This window comes from Elephantulus edwardii, unplaced genomic scaffold (genome assembly GCF_000299155.1).
Source record: "Elephantulus edwardii isolate Elephantulus edwardi_28Jun2011 unplaced genomic scaffold, EleEdw1.0 scaffold00263, whole genome shotgun sequence".
NCBI classification, from domain to species: domain Eukaryota; kingdom Metazoa; phylum Chordata; class Mammalia; order Macroscelidea; family Macroscelididae; genus Elephantulus; species Elephantulus edwardii.
Genome location: NW_006400013.1, coordinates 962,409 through 979,517, shown reverse-complemented (window position 1 = coordinate 979,517; position 17,109 = coordinate 962,409). Strand labels below are relative to the sequence as shown.

At 43.7% G+C, this 17,109-nt stretch overlaps 1 protein-coding gene across 1 annotated transcript in view; it reads right to left on the bottom strand.

Moving 5' to 3' along the window:
* Window positions 1–17,109, bottom strand: part of TLN2 (talin 2) — a 282,673-nt gene that overhangs the window by 23,888 nt on the left and 241,676 nt on the right. The window contains exons 49-50 of the mRNA XM_006899628.1: window positions 5,538–5,643; window positions 4,401–4,525 (exon numbers count right to left, since the gene is read on the bottom strand). Of these exons, the coding sequence (XP_006899690.1) occupies window positions 4,401–4,525; window positions 5,538–5,643 (231 nt within the window). The remainder of the gene's footprint in view (window positions 1–4,400; window positions 4,526–5,537; window positions 5,644–17,109) is intronic.

Genomic DNA, 17,109 nt, shown 5'->3' with positions numbered 1-17,109 from the left:
GTAGAGAGAATGGTGCAGCAATGAAGGAATGAAAACCCCAAATCCCTGTAAATGTTCATTAAAACTAATAAAAAAAAAAAAAGAAATGTTATTAGGAGTACAGAGGACACTGCTGAGAGTTGCTTCCTAAATTTTAATAGAGATCGTCATTAACAAAATCACTACTAAAATGAGGAGTACGAGGAAAATGAAATATAAATTTCAATGTATCTGAATATTGGAATCCTGACTTTTATCTCATTCTACAAACATGGGTTGAAACCTTCCATTCCCTCTCCCCCAAGGCATATTTCTTAAGGATTCATTATGGCACAAAATTCAGTTGTACATTCTATCTTGAGTCCTTGTAGAAACATCAATAACCATGATTTGTTTCTGCAATAAACAAGTAGTCTAGGAATGACTGATCCAGGTCTCAGATGCTATGAGAACAAATGGTATATATAACATGACAAAAAGCAGTGAACATACCATCTTCTAAATCTACTTGTGATTTGATCAGATTCTTCCCTGTTGCCTTACAAGCTATATTAGGCACCCCCGGAGACAGGGCAAGACACTGTAGGAATATGTTTGATATATAGTTGGATTAAATAACAACCTAATATATCAAACATATCACACAGAGGCCTGCAGAAAAGGCATCCAGGTTTGATTGAGCTCGAGAGTAGCCACAGTACTGAAGGTGACCACTGTGGGAAGGTGGTCACCCCCTGCAGCAACTCCTTTATCTGTCTTTGGAGGCACAGGTCTGTCTGCAAGTGTGGAAACGGCGCCATTAGCAACATTGCAGGTACATGCACAAGGGCTCACTGATAGCCTCATTTTGCCATCACACCATCGTCCCAAGCTCAAGGTTGAATTCAACAGCGTAACTCTGTTTCATGAATTCATCTCTAGGAGATTCCAGGCAAAGAGAGAAGCTTCAGTTGTCAGGGCCACATATGGAACTACACTAGCAATCTTCCTAATAATTGGACTATTACATTTAGATGTGCTGCCCACATAGAAAAAGCACTTTTAAAACAGGCAGCCTGAGAAAACAATGAGCAGGAATAATGGAAATAAAAACCACTGCTTCTCTAGTCCCCAGAACAGTGCAAATGCCCCCAGTTATGGAAAGAAGGAATATTCACTGTAGGGCTAGGGTTGTGAGAGCAATCTTTTATTTATAGCATTTTATTATTTTTAGAGTGAAAGGACAGAGTATGGGAGAAACAATCTTAAAAGACTGACTGTGAGTTTGCTGTTTTAAAACTGAGGAAATGAACTCCTTTACAAAGGCGGAGGGCTTTTATTTCACACAGCTATTACTGCACTGTGGATGGTACTCCCAGACAGGCACACACCTCACAGCTTAGGTTGCTGGTTTCTTCAAGAAACAGTTGCACAGATCATATAACCCATGTGGCAGGAGCCTCAGGCTGCTGGGCAGAGAAGGAATTCTGACCATCTCAAAACACTCTCGAAGTGCCAAGCAATCTGCCCCCAGGTCAAAGGACTCAAACCAACAGCTGATACTAACACTGACCTTAAGTGAAGGATCCCTCAGCATTTCCACAAAAAAATTTAACGTTAAGGGCAAAGGCCAGGTGATCCTAAGTTATCAAAGGAAGTGCAGACCAGCCTTTGTCAGCAGCCAGCACCAATTCACTACTGGATTAAATAACACTTTAATGTTAAGTGGTGTCACTTTTGTCACATCCTGGGCGCTTTCATTTTGAAGCCGTTAGTTTTATAACAGTACATAGCATAGGGTGCCCTCATCCTCCCCAGCCTACCACAGCTCTTGTGCATGCCTCATCTAGCTCTTCCTTCACGCACAGGCGTTTTCTGATGGAGCTGTACTCAGAACCAGTACCTAGTTCTGCATCCTGGGCTTTCTGTCCTCGCACGAGCCTCTGCTTCATCCTACATAGTCCATCCGACCACTGTTTTAGATACCTGCATGGCATTCCTTCAAGGAGACAGCCAGACTGCATCTAAAGTCTCAGGTCTTCACGCAAGGCTGAATGGGTCAACCCTCTCACAGACACAGAGTTTTATTCATCTCTTGGGTTTATTCCTTAAAACAGATTACCAGAAGCAGGATTAATGTCTCAAAGGGCACGCTTCATCCATAAAGTGCCCTCTGACCCTGGGTGGACATAAGGGGATTGATACTGGACTAAACTGCTATGCAGCAATCTCATCTACTCCTCTTAGCTCAGTCTTGGTGGGGGCAGCCTGGTGAGGTCATTTACCCTTCAGAGCGGCTGACTCATCAGATGACAGTGGCGTCTGCTTCATGGACTTGATGCACAAACCAAATGTATTATTTTTTTCCAGGGAAAGCAGCCAGAACACTGCCTGGCAGGTGCTCATCTGGTGCTTGTTCAACATGAGCTATGGTTTTTCATTTTTTAAATTGTAACTAAGGTCATCAGCTCATGGTCCTATAGAGTAACATTATTTCAAGCATTTTTCTAGAGGAAGTTCAATTCTTCAGCATCTGTGATGAGGATGTTGACAGTAGTGGTAAAGTTAGCATTTACTGAGTCTTTCTCTGTCATTTAGTTGTTGTTACATATTTTTATATTATATCATTTGATTGCTACAACAATTCTATGATGTAAGAACTCTAATAACTTTGTCAGTTCAAAAATCACGAGGACAGAGGGCACCAGGATTCAGTGACACACAGAAATCAGAAGGACCCTGCAAAAGGACAGAAGGAAAGAGCAGGAATTCTTAGAACTCAGTGAAGCATCAGTGTGAGGTTAGCATCATGCTTGACTCCTGTGAGAAAGAAGATGCCAGTGACCCACCATCACTGTTAATAGACACAATCTTTGCCGAGAGGCCACTTCCGGTAAGGCACATAAAGAAAAAGGAAAACAAATTAAGCACCAAACTCTAAATCCTAGTCAGTGCTTGCTTCTGAAGTTCAAAGTACATTTTCATTCGGGATGAACTTGATTTACAAAGTGGAAATAAAAGCATGATCAGGAATTTCCCCTCCTACCACACTTTGCGCTCCAGCTTATAAGGAAAACTGTGACCACCTCAGACAACGTTCAGGTTAAAAGTCCGGGAAGAAGATCCCGGAGAACCCCAAAATCAGAAGCCAAAATGTGTGAGCTATCATTTTAATGAGAAATTTCTTTCTTCTTTTTTCCTCCCCCCTTGTTGATTACTATCGAGTCAAGTCAAACTGGCACAAGAGAGATTATCCCTCCTCCAGTATCACATCTGGTGGATTCAAATCGCGTGCTTTTGTGTTTGCAGCACAGCTTCTTACCACTGGGCCACCAGAGCTCCCTTGAGAAATCCCTTTTTAAATGCCTTTATCAAAGTTAACACAACTATGAAAAGATTGGGCCTAAGAATTCCAGGCTGTTAAGAATGTTCTCAAGCTTATTAGGTTCATAGTATGCTTGTATATTTTATACACAGCATTAGCCCAGGAAAGGCCTTTATATGGTTTGTTATTTTTCAATGCGTAGTAGCCATCCACAGGTCTTATAAAAAATGTGGAATTTTAAGAACACATAAGTTAGGGAGTTAACATTCTTTGTCAGGAAGAGCCAGATTTTATCTATCTATCTATCTATCTATCTATCTATCATCTATCTATCATCTATCTATCTAGATGAAGTTTATATGTACCAGTGTTTTAACAGAAAGATTAAGAAGCTCCTAGTTACGTATTTCATGCTGAAGACGGCCACTGGGGGTGGGATAAATGTGTGTGGGTCTTCACCCCCGGAGAGCTCTAGCACATGATTCTTTTACTTAATCACTGCCCTCCCTACTGTCGAATCTAAAAATATCTCTTTCCTTTAAATGGCTGTGTCTCTTAACATATACTCATGATCTCAAGGTCTAAACATTTATCTAGATGACAAACATCTATGGAAAAAACCCACCAGCAAACCACAAACTCCAGGATAGGCTGGAAAAGTCTGTTAATGGTAATGTTTTTATGATTCACACTGCCCTCTATTGAATATTAAGGGGGAAAGTTCTAGCACTATATTTCTCTGTAAAAAGCATAATGGGAATTAGAAAAATTAAGAATGAAAATTCATATTCAGCAAGAGGGTATTTCCAAGAGAAGTAACCAGCACCTATTTGATATAGAATGACCGACATAATGACTTGTAAATGCCCTTTCTCCTCCCCTGGACACACACAGGTATTTTTTCCTGGGTGGTTAGTTTGATAGAATCATACATTGGTTTTTTTCCATGCCCTGGAAAAAAAGTGGTGGTGGGGACAGCAGCTTTCCACTTGCTGAAATTTACGCCCCAAGGCTGGAAGGAGACAAGGTCACTCTACCCGGCACATCTAACCCCACTTCACAGCCATCCACTGAGATCAATGCACATCACATGAGTAATCAGAAAAAGGTCACTCACTTTGGGCTTTGCTCTTGGCTTCAGTTGTTCTAACTTCTTCGCAGCAGCCTCAATGGATGCTGCAGCCCCCAGTAATTCCGTTTCTGCAATGACGGTTGGGTCTTCAGGATCCACCCATTCTGTCCCTAGAATCAGTCCCGAAAGAGTATCACTCTTGGTAGCTGCAAACTGCGAGGAGCTGGCTTAATTAAGAACAATGTCTATATTTGCATAGAGGGTCACTCCATGAACCTACTGCCAGCTGACATTGGCCTAAGAGATCTCTCTAGTTCTCACAGACGTCATCTGGATGCAGGGGACTCACCTGATCCTGGGTTTCTACACCAGCTGTCTGTATATCTCTACCATGTTTGGTGATGGTGTTGTGTACTGTTGAGTCAGAGCCAACACATAGTTGACCCTCCAGCGAGCTTTCAGAGGCAGTAAATTGCATGGGAGGAGACTGGCCATCCTTCTTCTGCAGAGCAAGTGGTGGATTTGAACTGCGTGCCTTTGTGCTGGCAGCACAATTCCTTACCACTAAGCCACCATACGAACAACCAGAAATCACCGTTTCTATAGTCTGGATCTTATAGACCTAAGCTAGTTCAAGTCTTATTCCGACTTCCAATGTAAAAATATCATTGAATGCAAGGAAGCATCCACAGGAGCCTCTAGAGTAAGCTAGAAACGGCCCATCTCTCTTCCCGAGAACATACAAGGAAGAGTCAGGCACTCAACCCAAACCAAAGAGGGATCATACTTTTCCCAATGAGTTGATTGTTTTTATCACAAAGGGGGGTGCAAACAAGGTACTCAGCATAATTTCCTAAACAAAGGGCATTATTTATGTGAGAAGTCCTCTGATGACTGAAAAGGCACATAAACATAAGCAGTAAGACTTAAAAACAGATGTGAACAGTTCTCAACTGATTATGCCACTGAAGTGAGAGTAATGGAAAGACTTGAGAGGATGCTAATTTTTAAATAAAATCTAAACCCCTTTGCTTTTTTAAAAAAGTACCTCATTATTACTCTTTCTCCTGTGCTTGCCCAGAAAGGGCCTGATCTGGTTCCTCTGTCTCCTATACTGGCACTGCCTTGGCAAGGTGCCAGTGCAGTTGACCCAGGACTAGAAAAAACCAGAACCCAGTCTACCTTTCATAGCTTCTGCTGCCTGGATGAGCTCGGTGACCGCTCCTGCGACGCGCTTGGAGAAAGCCGCCAACTGATGCTTGAGTTCTGGGGTTGGCTTCTGAAGAATCTGTGGGTAAAAAACAAGTCAGACACACGAGGCAGAAGGGAGCTCAGTGACGGAAGGCTCACTCTTACTGGGGTATCAAGGAGGATATCCTGACTATAAGCTGTGTCTTGGTCCCAGTATGGCTTCAGAATCATGGGGAGAAATTTAAGACTCCCTAGGCTTCAGTTTGTTTGAGTGAGTTGGGTGAAAAGCTGGATTTAATGAAGGTTATGTTTCTGGATCTCTTCTGACATATTTCCCAAATGTGAAGGTTATGTTTCTGGATCTCTTCTGACATATTTCCCAAATGTCGTAAAAGAAACTGTGCTACGGTACATGAAACAAACACCTATCTATGAGAATTCACAAAGCAAAAGAACATTCTGAGGAGTGCTAACACCGCACATCAGCTGGTACTTGTGACAAAACAGACAGAGGCTCAGGGATATATGATTCCATTCAGGTCTTGAAGACAAATCTCTAAGTGAGAAATAACCAGCTGATCTGGGAACCCCTCAGAGAACAGCCCATTCCAATGCTTCAGTGTCGAGTTCTCCTGAGAGAAGTACTGATCACTTGCCCTCTTTTGAACTATTTCAGAAGTTTCTAATTTTTTTTACTTCCTCCCTCTCAACTTGTGTTACAAAAAGGTCTGGACAGTCTAAAATTCCCATCTAACTTAAAGAGTATTTCTCCTGTTGACTTTCCCCCCAGAATGGAATAAGGAGATGAGCTGAGAGCTCCTCATTTTCCATGATAGATTATAATTCAGATTTGTACTATTCACTTCTTTCCTCTGGTGGCCTAATGGTTACAGAGTGGTGCTGTCAACCCACAGGCACATAGTTCAAATCCACCAGCTGTTCTGAGGGAGAAAGATGGGCAATCTCCTACTGTGTTTCTGAACACCTGCTGGAAGGTCAGCTATGAGTCGGTTTCCAAATTCCTCTCCCAACACTCATCCTCATTCCTCACAGCGGTCAAGTTCAGGCTCAGAAATGCTAAGGCAGCTGGGAAGGAAGCACCAGAGCTGCTTGTCTGGAGATAATTCTGAAGTCTCTGAGTAGGGCACAAAGAACGGGCAACTGGATACACTTGTGTTCAAACCTGGCTTCACTTGTTAACCGGTTTATAACACGGGTCATATTAATGAACCCTTCAAACTGTTTCCTCACCTGTAAAATCAGAATGAAACCTATCCTTTAGGGCTATATAAAGATCAAATGAGCAACACAGGAGAGCAATCTTGCCTGATGCCAGGAACACAGCACGCCTTCATTAAATGCTCTTCACCCTCTTGTTATCCCAAGCCCTTCTTCACCTGCTCGGTATGCCAGTCTCTGTCAGGAGCTGGGAAAAGGGAGCTGCTGAACTCAGGCTTAGCTCTACCATACCACGACTACAACGGAAGGTCAGTAATGATTCTGAGGACGGGGAATTAGAGTTACACTGGGACCAGTCTAGACATGAACTTGGAAACTCTGCCATCAAGTCAGAACTGGGTTTATGAGATGGCAAATAGCACAAAAGGAGACTGTCATCTTCTGGCACAGAGCTTCTGGTGGATCCGAACCCTCAGAGAGGGGCGGCCTTTAGGTGAGCAACACTCCTCCCCATGGCTACACCACCAGTGCATGGACGACATGCTGCTGTCCACACACACCGCTCAGTCACTGATTTTAGGGCACCACTTGGAATGCCTCTGCCCCTATCTCCTCCCTTTTGCATCTTCTAGCTTTATTTACTATTTGTGATTGTTTGATGATTTTAGACAATGTGTTCTTCTCACTCTTTTGCCCTAGGACTTACACACAGCACTAGCAGGTATTATTAAGAAGCCAGGATAGACCTGTGGTTGAGTGAAAGCATGAACGAGTACCAGACAGATAGTACCGGAACAAGTTCTAATGCAATGACTCTTTAAACCATTTCCAAAGATTAGGATCATGGCGAGGTGGAGGGTAAAAGGGCAGTATTTTTACTCCCTAACACAGCACATGGGCAGGCAGTTTAATTAAGAACACATTCTAAAGCAGAGACACATGTAAGGTATGGCACGTGCACTGGGTGCCACTTGAAGGTGGGGAGGTCGCCGGCAGTGTCTATTTACCTAGCAGAGCCCAGCATTCTTTCTCAAGCACAGTATCCATTCCGAGGTGGAGCAGTGAGGAGGGTGTCAAGTTTGGAAAGGGCTTGATGTCATGTGCTGTCGAGCCAGCCCTGACTCATGGTGAGTCTATGCACAAGAGAATGAAATACTGCCAGGTCCTGGATCAGTAAGACAATCACTGCTGTGATATGTAACTGCAATACTGTTGGAGCTTCTGTACCCATCTGCCTTGGTGGGCGTCTTCCTCTTCTTCACTTGACCTTCCGCTTGACCAAGTATGATTATTTTCTCTAGAGAGTGTCATCTCCTGAAAACATGGCCAAAATATGTGAGATGAAGTCTGTTCATCCTCATTTCTAAGGAACACAGGGGTGGCGTGACTCCAGTTTGGCAGTCCAGGGTATGGTCAATATTCTTGGCCAATACCACAAGCTAAAGGCATCCAATCCTCTTTGATCTTCCTTTACGCTGTCCAGCTTGTTCACATGCATGTGAAAGAACTGAAAACACCATGGTTTGGGGCAGATGCACCTTAGTCTTTAGACTTCTGGCTTCGCTTTCTAAAGAGGTCTTTGAGAGCAGATTTCCCCCCATGTGGTTATGTCTTTGATTTCTTGATTGCTGCTTCCATGGTTGTTGATTGCAGATTCAAATAAAATGAAATCATTGGTAACTTCTTTCTTTTCATGGCTACAGTCCGTATTTTAAATGTGGTGATAGCTTCATATATGTGTTCACGTCAGTACTCAAGTTGTATTCTTTCAGTATGTGCTGCTTATTGTATATTAGTTATTGTTGTTTACCGTAGAGTCGGAACCTATCCATAGCTGACCCTCTGGCCAGTTTTCAGAGGTAGTTAATCTCACAGGAGAAGACTGCCTATCCTTCTTCCAGGGGGCACCTGGTGTATTCAAACTACATGCCTTTGGTATTGCAGCACAGCTTCTTGCCACTAGGGCACCAGAGCTCCCTATTGCTTAATTCTTGTTCCCTTGTTGGGTACCATCGAATGGATCTGACTGGCACAGAAGGAGATTGCCCCTCCTCCTCCAGTGGTGCATCTGATGGATCTGAACCATCTCTCTTACTTATTAAAGGAGCCACAGTAACATCATAGGGAACTGGTGGTATAATCTGAAGGGAGCTGCACTGCTCACCCAATGGCCTCACATCGCCAGTGGTGTGAATCCACCAGCAGGCAATCTCCTCCCATGTAATCTACAACCTCAGAAATCCAAGGGAGGGTCAGCTAATGAATGACTGAATGGTACAGAGGCTAAATGTTGGGCTGGCAACAGATTAGTGGTTCAACTAAACCAGCTGCACTGTGGAGAAAGATGGGCAATCTCTTCCTATGCGATTTACAGCCCCTGAGAATCCACCGGAGGGTGAGCTATAAGTCAGTTCCCATGGCACACAGCAGCAAACAACTGAAGTATCCTCGCTTCGAGGAAAGGAATTCTGTTTTTATCCTGCTATTAAATCAACATGATTTCTAATAACAGGCAACAGACAGGAACAAATGAAAGTTCCACTGGTAGAAGTGAGGATAATTTTAGCTGTGCTGAAGATTGCATATCGTGGTTTTGAAAGATATTAAACTGTGATTGCTGCAGAGCTAAGCGACTGCATCGTGCCCTGCAGTCCCAAATCCCTGTGATGAACTGGCAAACAGCAAAGGAATGAGGCCAGCGCCACCTCTCAGATGGGTACCTCTGAAGCTTCTCACAGCAGCTTCCCGCACGGCAGGGAGCCGGCTCAAATTAGATTCCACTGTTGAGAGCCGCCTAGATTCTCCAAAGAAAAAGGATTTGGATGCCAAAAGGTTCCAGCTGGGAGTTTGAGTCCAGTGAAAGCTCTCAGAAACTTAAGGAATGCTTTGCATGTATGTGCTGAGGTATTTCTGATGAGAGCTGGAATAGGCATGAAGCAGCCCAGGGTTTCCAAATCAGAAGGGCCCAAGACCCAAAAAGGGTTAAGAAGGCAAAAAGCTATGGCACCCATTTACCTCTGGAAAGAGGAAATTAAGAATTGGGAATTGGGAAGGGATGCACCATTACTATATTTCTATAAAACATAGGCATCCCATGCAAATAAGATAAATGTTAATTAATAACATTAGTTCATTACAGTTGATAGGTAGGTACATGGATGCTGACATCCTTACGTGTACTTCATTTTTGCAAAAGTTTTATCGTGATTTGAGTGAATGTTTACAAAGCATATTGTTTGTATTTTTAAACCTTTTAAATAAAATTTTAACATACCAAACAAAACAGTTTAACGATCTTGGCTTAAAGTTATTTTAACAGAACAAGCATTTTTTGTGTGCTTAAATCTATGCTAAGCAGCTTACAAGATGTCCTATGGTCGCTCTGGTGATGTTGTTGTTGTTGTTATGTGCCGTTGAGTCGCTTGCTACTCATAGCAACCCTATATACAAGATCCCTAAACTCTGCTCTGTCCTGTGCCAATCGCACCGTCTCTGATACACTCATCCTGAGTACCCAAGTCGCTGAATTAATCCACCTCATAGAGGGCCTTCTCCTTCTGCGCTGGCCCTCCACCCTACCAAGCATTATGCCCCTCTCCAAGGACCTGTCCCTCCTTGCAACATGTCCAAAGTATGTTAGACGGAGCCTCAGAATCCTTGCCTCCAACAAGCAGCCCGGTTTGATCCTTTCCAGGATGAATCTGTTTTTTGTCCTAGCAGTCCATGGTACCCTCAATACTCTTCTCCAGCACCACAGCTCAAAGGCATCAACTCTCCTTCTGTCCTCCCTAGTCATTGTCCAACTCTCTAATGCATAACAAGTGATTGCAAAGACCTTGGCCTGTATCAGGCGCACCTTAGTCTCCAGAGAGACACCACTGCTCTTCAGTACTTTGGAGAGGTCCCTAACAACAGACTTTCCCATGGCAATACATCTTCTACTTTCCTGGCTACTGGTGCCAAGAGTGTTGACTGTGGAGCCGAGCAAACTGAAGCTGTGAACAATCTCAATCTCTTCACCATCCATCCTGATGCTGCCAATTGGACCAGTGGTGAGAATCTTTGTCTTCTTGACATTGAGCCTCAGTCCATACTGAAGGCTGCAGTCCTTGACCCTCTGCAGCAAGTGTATCAGGTCCTCCTCAGTTTCAGCAAGCAGGGTTGTGTCATCTGCATAACACAGATTGTTGATAGATCGTCCACCAATCTTGACCCCACGTTTCTCCTCATAGAGCCCAGTCTCCCGGATAATCTGTTCTGCATACAGGTTGAAAAGGTATGGAGACAGGACACATCCCTGGCATATGCCCTTCCCAATTTTGAACCCTGCAGCGTTTCCTTGCTCTGTTCTGACGACTACCTCTTGGTTCCAGTATAGGTTTTGCATTAGCACAATCAAGTGTTCTGGGATTCCCATTCTTCTCAGAGTCAGCCACAGTTTGTTACGATCCACACAGTCAAATGCCTTTGCATAGTCAATGAAACACAGATATACACTCCTCTGGTATTCCCTGCTTTCAGCTAAGATCCATCTAAAATTAGCTACAATATCCCTAGGATCACGACCCCTTCTAAACCCAGCCTGGACTTCTGGTAGTTCTCTGCTGATGTGCTGTTCCAGTCGTTTTTGGATAATCTTCAGTAGAATCTTGCTTGCATGTGAAATCAATGATATTGTTCTATAGTTTCCACACTCTGTTGGGTCACCCCATTAAATTCTTCTGTGTCTGCCAATTCTTTTCAATGCAGTGACTCAGTATATTCTTTCCATCTTCTTTTAATACTTACTGGTTCATGTAATATTCTTCCTAAAGCATTCTTGATTATAGCAACTCGAGGTTTGAGTTTGATCTTCAGTTCCTTGAGCTTAAGAAATGCTGAGCGAGTTCGGCCCTTTTGATTTTCTGACTCCAACTCCTTACACATTAGATTGTAATATTTTACTTTGTCGTCCCGTGCTGCCTTTTGAAATCTTCTATTCAACTCTTTAGTATATTGAATTCTTCCCTCTGTTTTGGCTTCTCTGCTTGATGTAGAGGGTAGAAAATCACTCTGCCAACCCAATGGCGGCTAGTTCAAATCTATCAGCTGCTTCAAGAGAGAAAGACTGGCAATCTTCTCCCATGTATTCTCTACTCTCTGAACATCCGCTAGAGGATCAGCTAGAAGTCAGTTCTGACTCAAAAGCAATGATTCATTAAAGAGTTGTGGTAGAGGAGTCTGGGGGTTGGGGGTTAAGCCGCTAACCCAAAGGCAGGTTTGAACCCCCCTGAGCTCCTAAGAGAAAGATGGACATCTCCTCTCAAATAATTTACAGCCTCTGAAAATGCCCTGGAGGGTCTGCTATCTCTAAGGCAATGACTTGAGTTAAAGATTTCTCAACCTCTTTGTTACACATCACTTGCTACGCTTCTGAGAGCTGGACAATGAACAAGGAGGACAGAAGAATTGATACCTTTGCCTTGTGATGTTGGAGAACAGTACTGAATACTCCACGAACTGTGAAAAGAACAGACAGATGTATCTTGGGAAAAGTGCAGCCAGAATGCTCCTTGGAGGCAAAGAAGGTGAAGCTTCATCTCACACTTTAGGCATGCTGTTACGAGAGGCTATTCCTTGGAAAGGGACATCAAGCTTGGGAAGGTGGAAGGTCAGCAAAAGAGACGAAGACCTCCGACTACATGTGACTGCAGCAATTAGCTCAAGTGTATCAGAGACAACGAGGAAGCCACAGGGTAGGACAGGGTTCAGGTCTGTTGTTCATAGCTTAGCTACGTACGGATCGTACTTAATTCGAAGCACCTAACAACAACAACAACTTCCTTGTACCACCTGAAAGTGACACAAATTTATTACCTTAAATTGCCAGGTGTTTCCCCCACATTCCAGTTTGGTAAAAAATGGATAATACTGTAGCTTTTCTCTGACTTTTAAGAATTTTAACCAAATTCATGTGCATTATTAAAAACAAAGCATCATGTTTTTCAAGATCTCCTATTCTGGTGCTGATTTAAGTTGACTTTCTCTTCAGATTACAATTATTTAGTCATCTGATCACATGGTCTTTCTGCAAAGACCAAAGAATGGGAAGTTTTTATGTACCTTGGGGTAGGAACCAACTCATAGCTGACCCTCCAGCAGGTTCCAGAAGCAGTAAATTGCATGAGAGAAGACTGCTCATCTGCCTTCTGCTGAGCAACTGGTGGAACTGAATTGTGTGCCTTTGGGTTGGCAGTGCAAATCAGTAATTATTTGGGTTTTTTTAAATTGCTTTTTAAATCCAAGTAATCTAAGCTTAGTATCCTTTACTTGTGCCCTGAAGAGAATACAAATGAAATCCTGTTATGGCTATTCATAAGCAATCTGACATTTACTTTCTGATTCTATCTTCAAAAATTCCCTCAGAACACAACCATTCATTTCCCTGTTGGTGACCTTCATCTCCTCGTTTTTCATCAGGTCTCCTCAGCCATGCAGCTTCTCAGTCTCTTCAGTACAGAACAATTGTGCATTGCTTTTAGATGCTTTCAAGTCCCGGTTTCTTTAAACAGTCTGTGCTGGAAAGGAGTTAGGGCTAACAATGTGAAATGTGATCTTATTTTTAGCATCAGGCCCCACAACACTACAGATGCCCATAATGCAGGTGACAGACCACTGACAGAGAGGTTCAGTATTTTGCAGTTAGTAACCTGCCTTTAGCAAGCCTGGATGGTAATGTAATTAAAGCATCTGGCTGTTAACCAATCCCTTCCCCCCCTCCATCCCCCAACTCCAAGAAAGACAATTTGAACCTACTGCTCTGCAGGAGAAGGTCCAGGCAGGCACGCTGCCTTCCTAAAGATCTGCAGCCGTGAAAACCCTATGGGCAGCCCTGCTCTTTCTTACAGGGTTGCTGTGAAGCATAATCCACTCAATGGCATTAGGTCTGCATTTTGGGTTTTCTCTGGACCCTGCATTTTTCATGTTTTTTGCTAATCCCCTGGAAGCATCTGTATCCGTGCTATAAAATACCTTTCAATGATTGTGTTGGGTTTTCTAAAGACAGTGAAGAACAAAGTGCAAGGACAAATAAACCCATGAAGCTATTGTCATCCCTATCACATTGGAAGTCAGAGCCATCAGCACTGATCACCAATAAGGCACAAAAGCATTCTTCTTGCAAAAGACTAGAAAGGTTTTGTGTGTTTTAGAAAAAAAGTTTTAACATCATTTATTTTTGTTCCTATTTTGTTGTTAGGTGCCGTCTGGTTGAGTGTGACTCATAGTAACCCTATGAGGAAAAGATCTGAAGCCTGTTCTAGCCTGTGCCATCCTCACACTTCTAGGAACTTAATTTTAACACCAGTTACCTCTGGTGGCACAGTCAGTCGGGAGAGGTATGCTGCTATGAGTTGGTTCTGACACCAGGACAATGACATTGACTTTTCCTGTCACCTTCATACCACAGACCTCCAAATCTCCACATTTGTCCAGTAATTACAAGGTTACAATTACACAGTTGTGTAGACAGAAAAGAAACACAGGTGGCAGGCTTTTAACAAGCACTCATGTGCTTGTTAAGAAACCACTCACATTGGCAATGCATCAGGGTTAAGAATCTTCCTTCCAGAGTAAAACCAAGGGGAGGAGCCTCGTGCAGGAAATACATCAGCTTAAATGGGAGCAGGCCAACTAGAACAGCAGGCAGCAAAGTACAACTTGCTTTAGTGGGAGTCTCGGGAAAGAAGACTGTGAACCACCTAGCTGGCCTTCACAGGCACCCTGCAAATGAAAATCTCCCGAATCACATGTGATGCTGAATCTTCTTGTGAGACGTGCCCTGCGTCCTGTTTCAGAAAAAGCTGTTGATGATTATCACTAGGACGTAGGCCTGCCATAGCGAAGACATGGCCGTTAAGCTGGATCCACAGATATGTGGACTAGAAATGGCTCCTAAACTCGATGCTGTTGAGTTTATTGGATTCATGGTGACCCGGTGTGTGCCGTATTAGAACTGTGCTCCATAGTTTTCAGTGGCTGACTTTTCCGAAGTAGATAACCATTCTTTTCTTCTGAGGAGCCTGTGGGTGGACTCAAACCTTCAATCTTCTGATTAGCAGTCAAGTGTGTTAACTGCATCATCCCGGGGCTCCTGATGATTTTTCAAAATCAAACTCACTGCGCCAATCCCACCTTACAGAGCACCTCTGTGAAGCTTCCAGGCTGTAAATATCAACGGGAGGAGAAAGCCCACCTGCCTCTGAGGAGCAGCAGACACAATTAGAATGGACAGATTTGCACAGCTTGTTGGCTAGCAGCACAACATACCATGGACACAGCACCTAGAACTTATTGTAAGAGTTTCTCTAGGGTTTACAGAGGCCCTGGGCCACCAGCCTGTCTTCAGGGGTTGAGATCGACCATCTGCCCACCCCTCGGGATGCCACCTTAGGTTACAGAATCCGAGAGGGGAGGGGAAGAAGAGCTTCTGTAGACGAAGCAACTAGATCCTAGATACTAAGACCAGACTTCAAGTTCTCAGCAAGGAGACCCTGTCTGTCTATTCCAGGCCAGTGCAGGCTCCTGTCCACACTTAGGAAATGAGAAGACTTCTCCCCACTAGACACCACTAAACATCATGGAAACTCTCTCTCCTCACACAGGTTTCTAGATTTGTGAGATGAAGCAGGTGTATTAAGTCCTATGAAGCAACAACACTGCTGTCCACTGGCTCACCAGAGCCAGCGTGGAGCTGCCAACACGGCGGCCGTACATGCTCATGACTGGACCACAGCGGCTGGGCTCACCTTGGCACCCTCCTTCTTCAGCCACCTCTCTGACACTCCTGGGATAACTAATTAATTGCATGTTACAACTGTGTTAAGGTGCCATTTATAAAGTATGGCTATTGACATGACAGAGTCAGGATGTGAACTTGTCTTTTAATCTAAGCCTATGAGCATTAAGTGTTTCCACTGCACTGTCTAATTTTCAGATATACCAAGGGTGTATGTGACCAAGAATATACTGTTCCAATATGGAATTTCTTTTGGAAGTCTTGCGGAGCTCATTTTCTTTGCATTTCCTCTGAGACAGGCTCGTAACTGACCCAGGGAGCTTTAACTATATTCCCACACACACAGCCAGGCTGGCTGGCCAGACTCTAACCTATAAAGGTGACTATTGGCTCATGTGTGATACACTGGTTCCTTTGGATAAAGATTTAGCCCTTGGAAGTCCAATGCAAGTATCCTCAGAAATTCTAGCAAAAAAGTTAGACACATTTATCACCGTTACTTGGGTTAAGAATACTGCAACGGTATAAACACGTGTGTGTGTGTGTGTGTGTGTGTGTGTGTGTGAGAGTGTGTAGCAATACCTGCTCCCTTTCCACAGCTTTAATGCAATGGTATAAACATGTGTGTGTATGTGTGTGTCTGTGTCTGTATGTGTTTACAACAATACTTGCTCCCTTTTCACAGCTTTCTTATAATGATCAGAGACAACAGTTAGATTCTTCACATTGTGTCAACTTCTCCTTAATTCTGTTCTAGTAGTTTCACTATCATTAACTTTCTCACCCCCCAATCTTCTCATCTCTGCTTTAAAATGGCTGTTAACTAATGGTCTTATATAGGTATTTTTTTAAAACAATATAGTTCTCAAAAAAAACCAAACCAACACCCCACCCAAAACCAAAACAACTTTCAGCGCTGAGAATCTTTACTTTTTCTGCTAAACTGTGAGTCTAATGTTCAGTTCAGGGGCCAGTTTAAATTCAAGATCTGAAGAGTAACCAAGGGCCACAGTTCCCAAGACTCCTCCAGATTTGCTTTTTAAGAAGAGGTTGTGAAAGTTTAGACTGGGCAGAGAGCCAGGAATAACACATGTTAAGATTTAGCCTCATGTCTGTCACCGAGGAGCTGGGGGACCTCAGCTAAGAGGCGGAAGGTCTCTGGGTCCCTGATTATTCCTCATGCGCTGTGCAAGGATAAAATGGAAAAAGCACCTGTGAGAACACTCAGCAGATGACGGAAGGGTACGCTTCATGTTCCTGCAGGTGACCTTTCAGACTCCTTTTAGTTTGGGGGAGCAGCAAGGGTAGTGGTGGGACTTCCCCTGTAGGGATGCCCCCAACTCCGGAATGCAGTCACAACCCAGCCCACACCTCACACATTTGAAATGTGGCTCCTGGAGTTCAGAGCCAGGCACTCCTGGCTTTACTTCTTGGCTTGGTCTTTAGGGTATGTGGAGCCAAGTTACCCTGGAAGTCGGAAGGTTACCTGTAGGCACCTGCTTGGCCATGGCCATAACCTACGTGTCTTCATTTTAGCCTCATGACCCAGCTCCATGCAGGGCATGCTGAGCTCAGGGAAGGTCAAGGGAGTAAGGGGATGATGGTTTT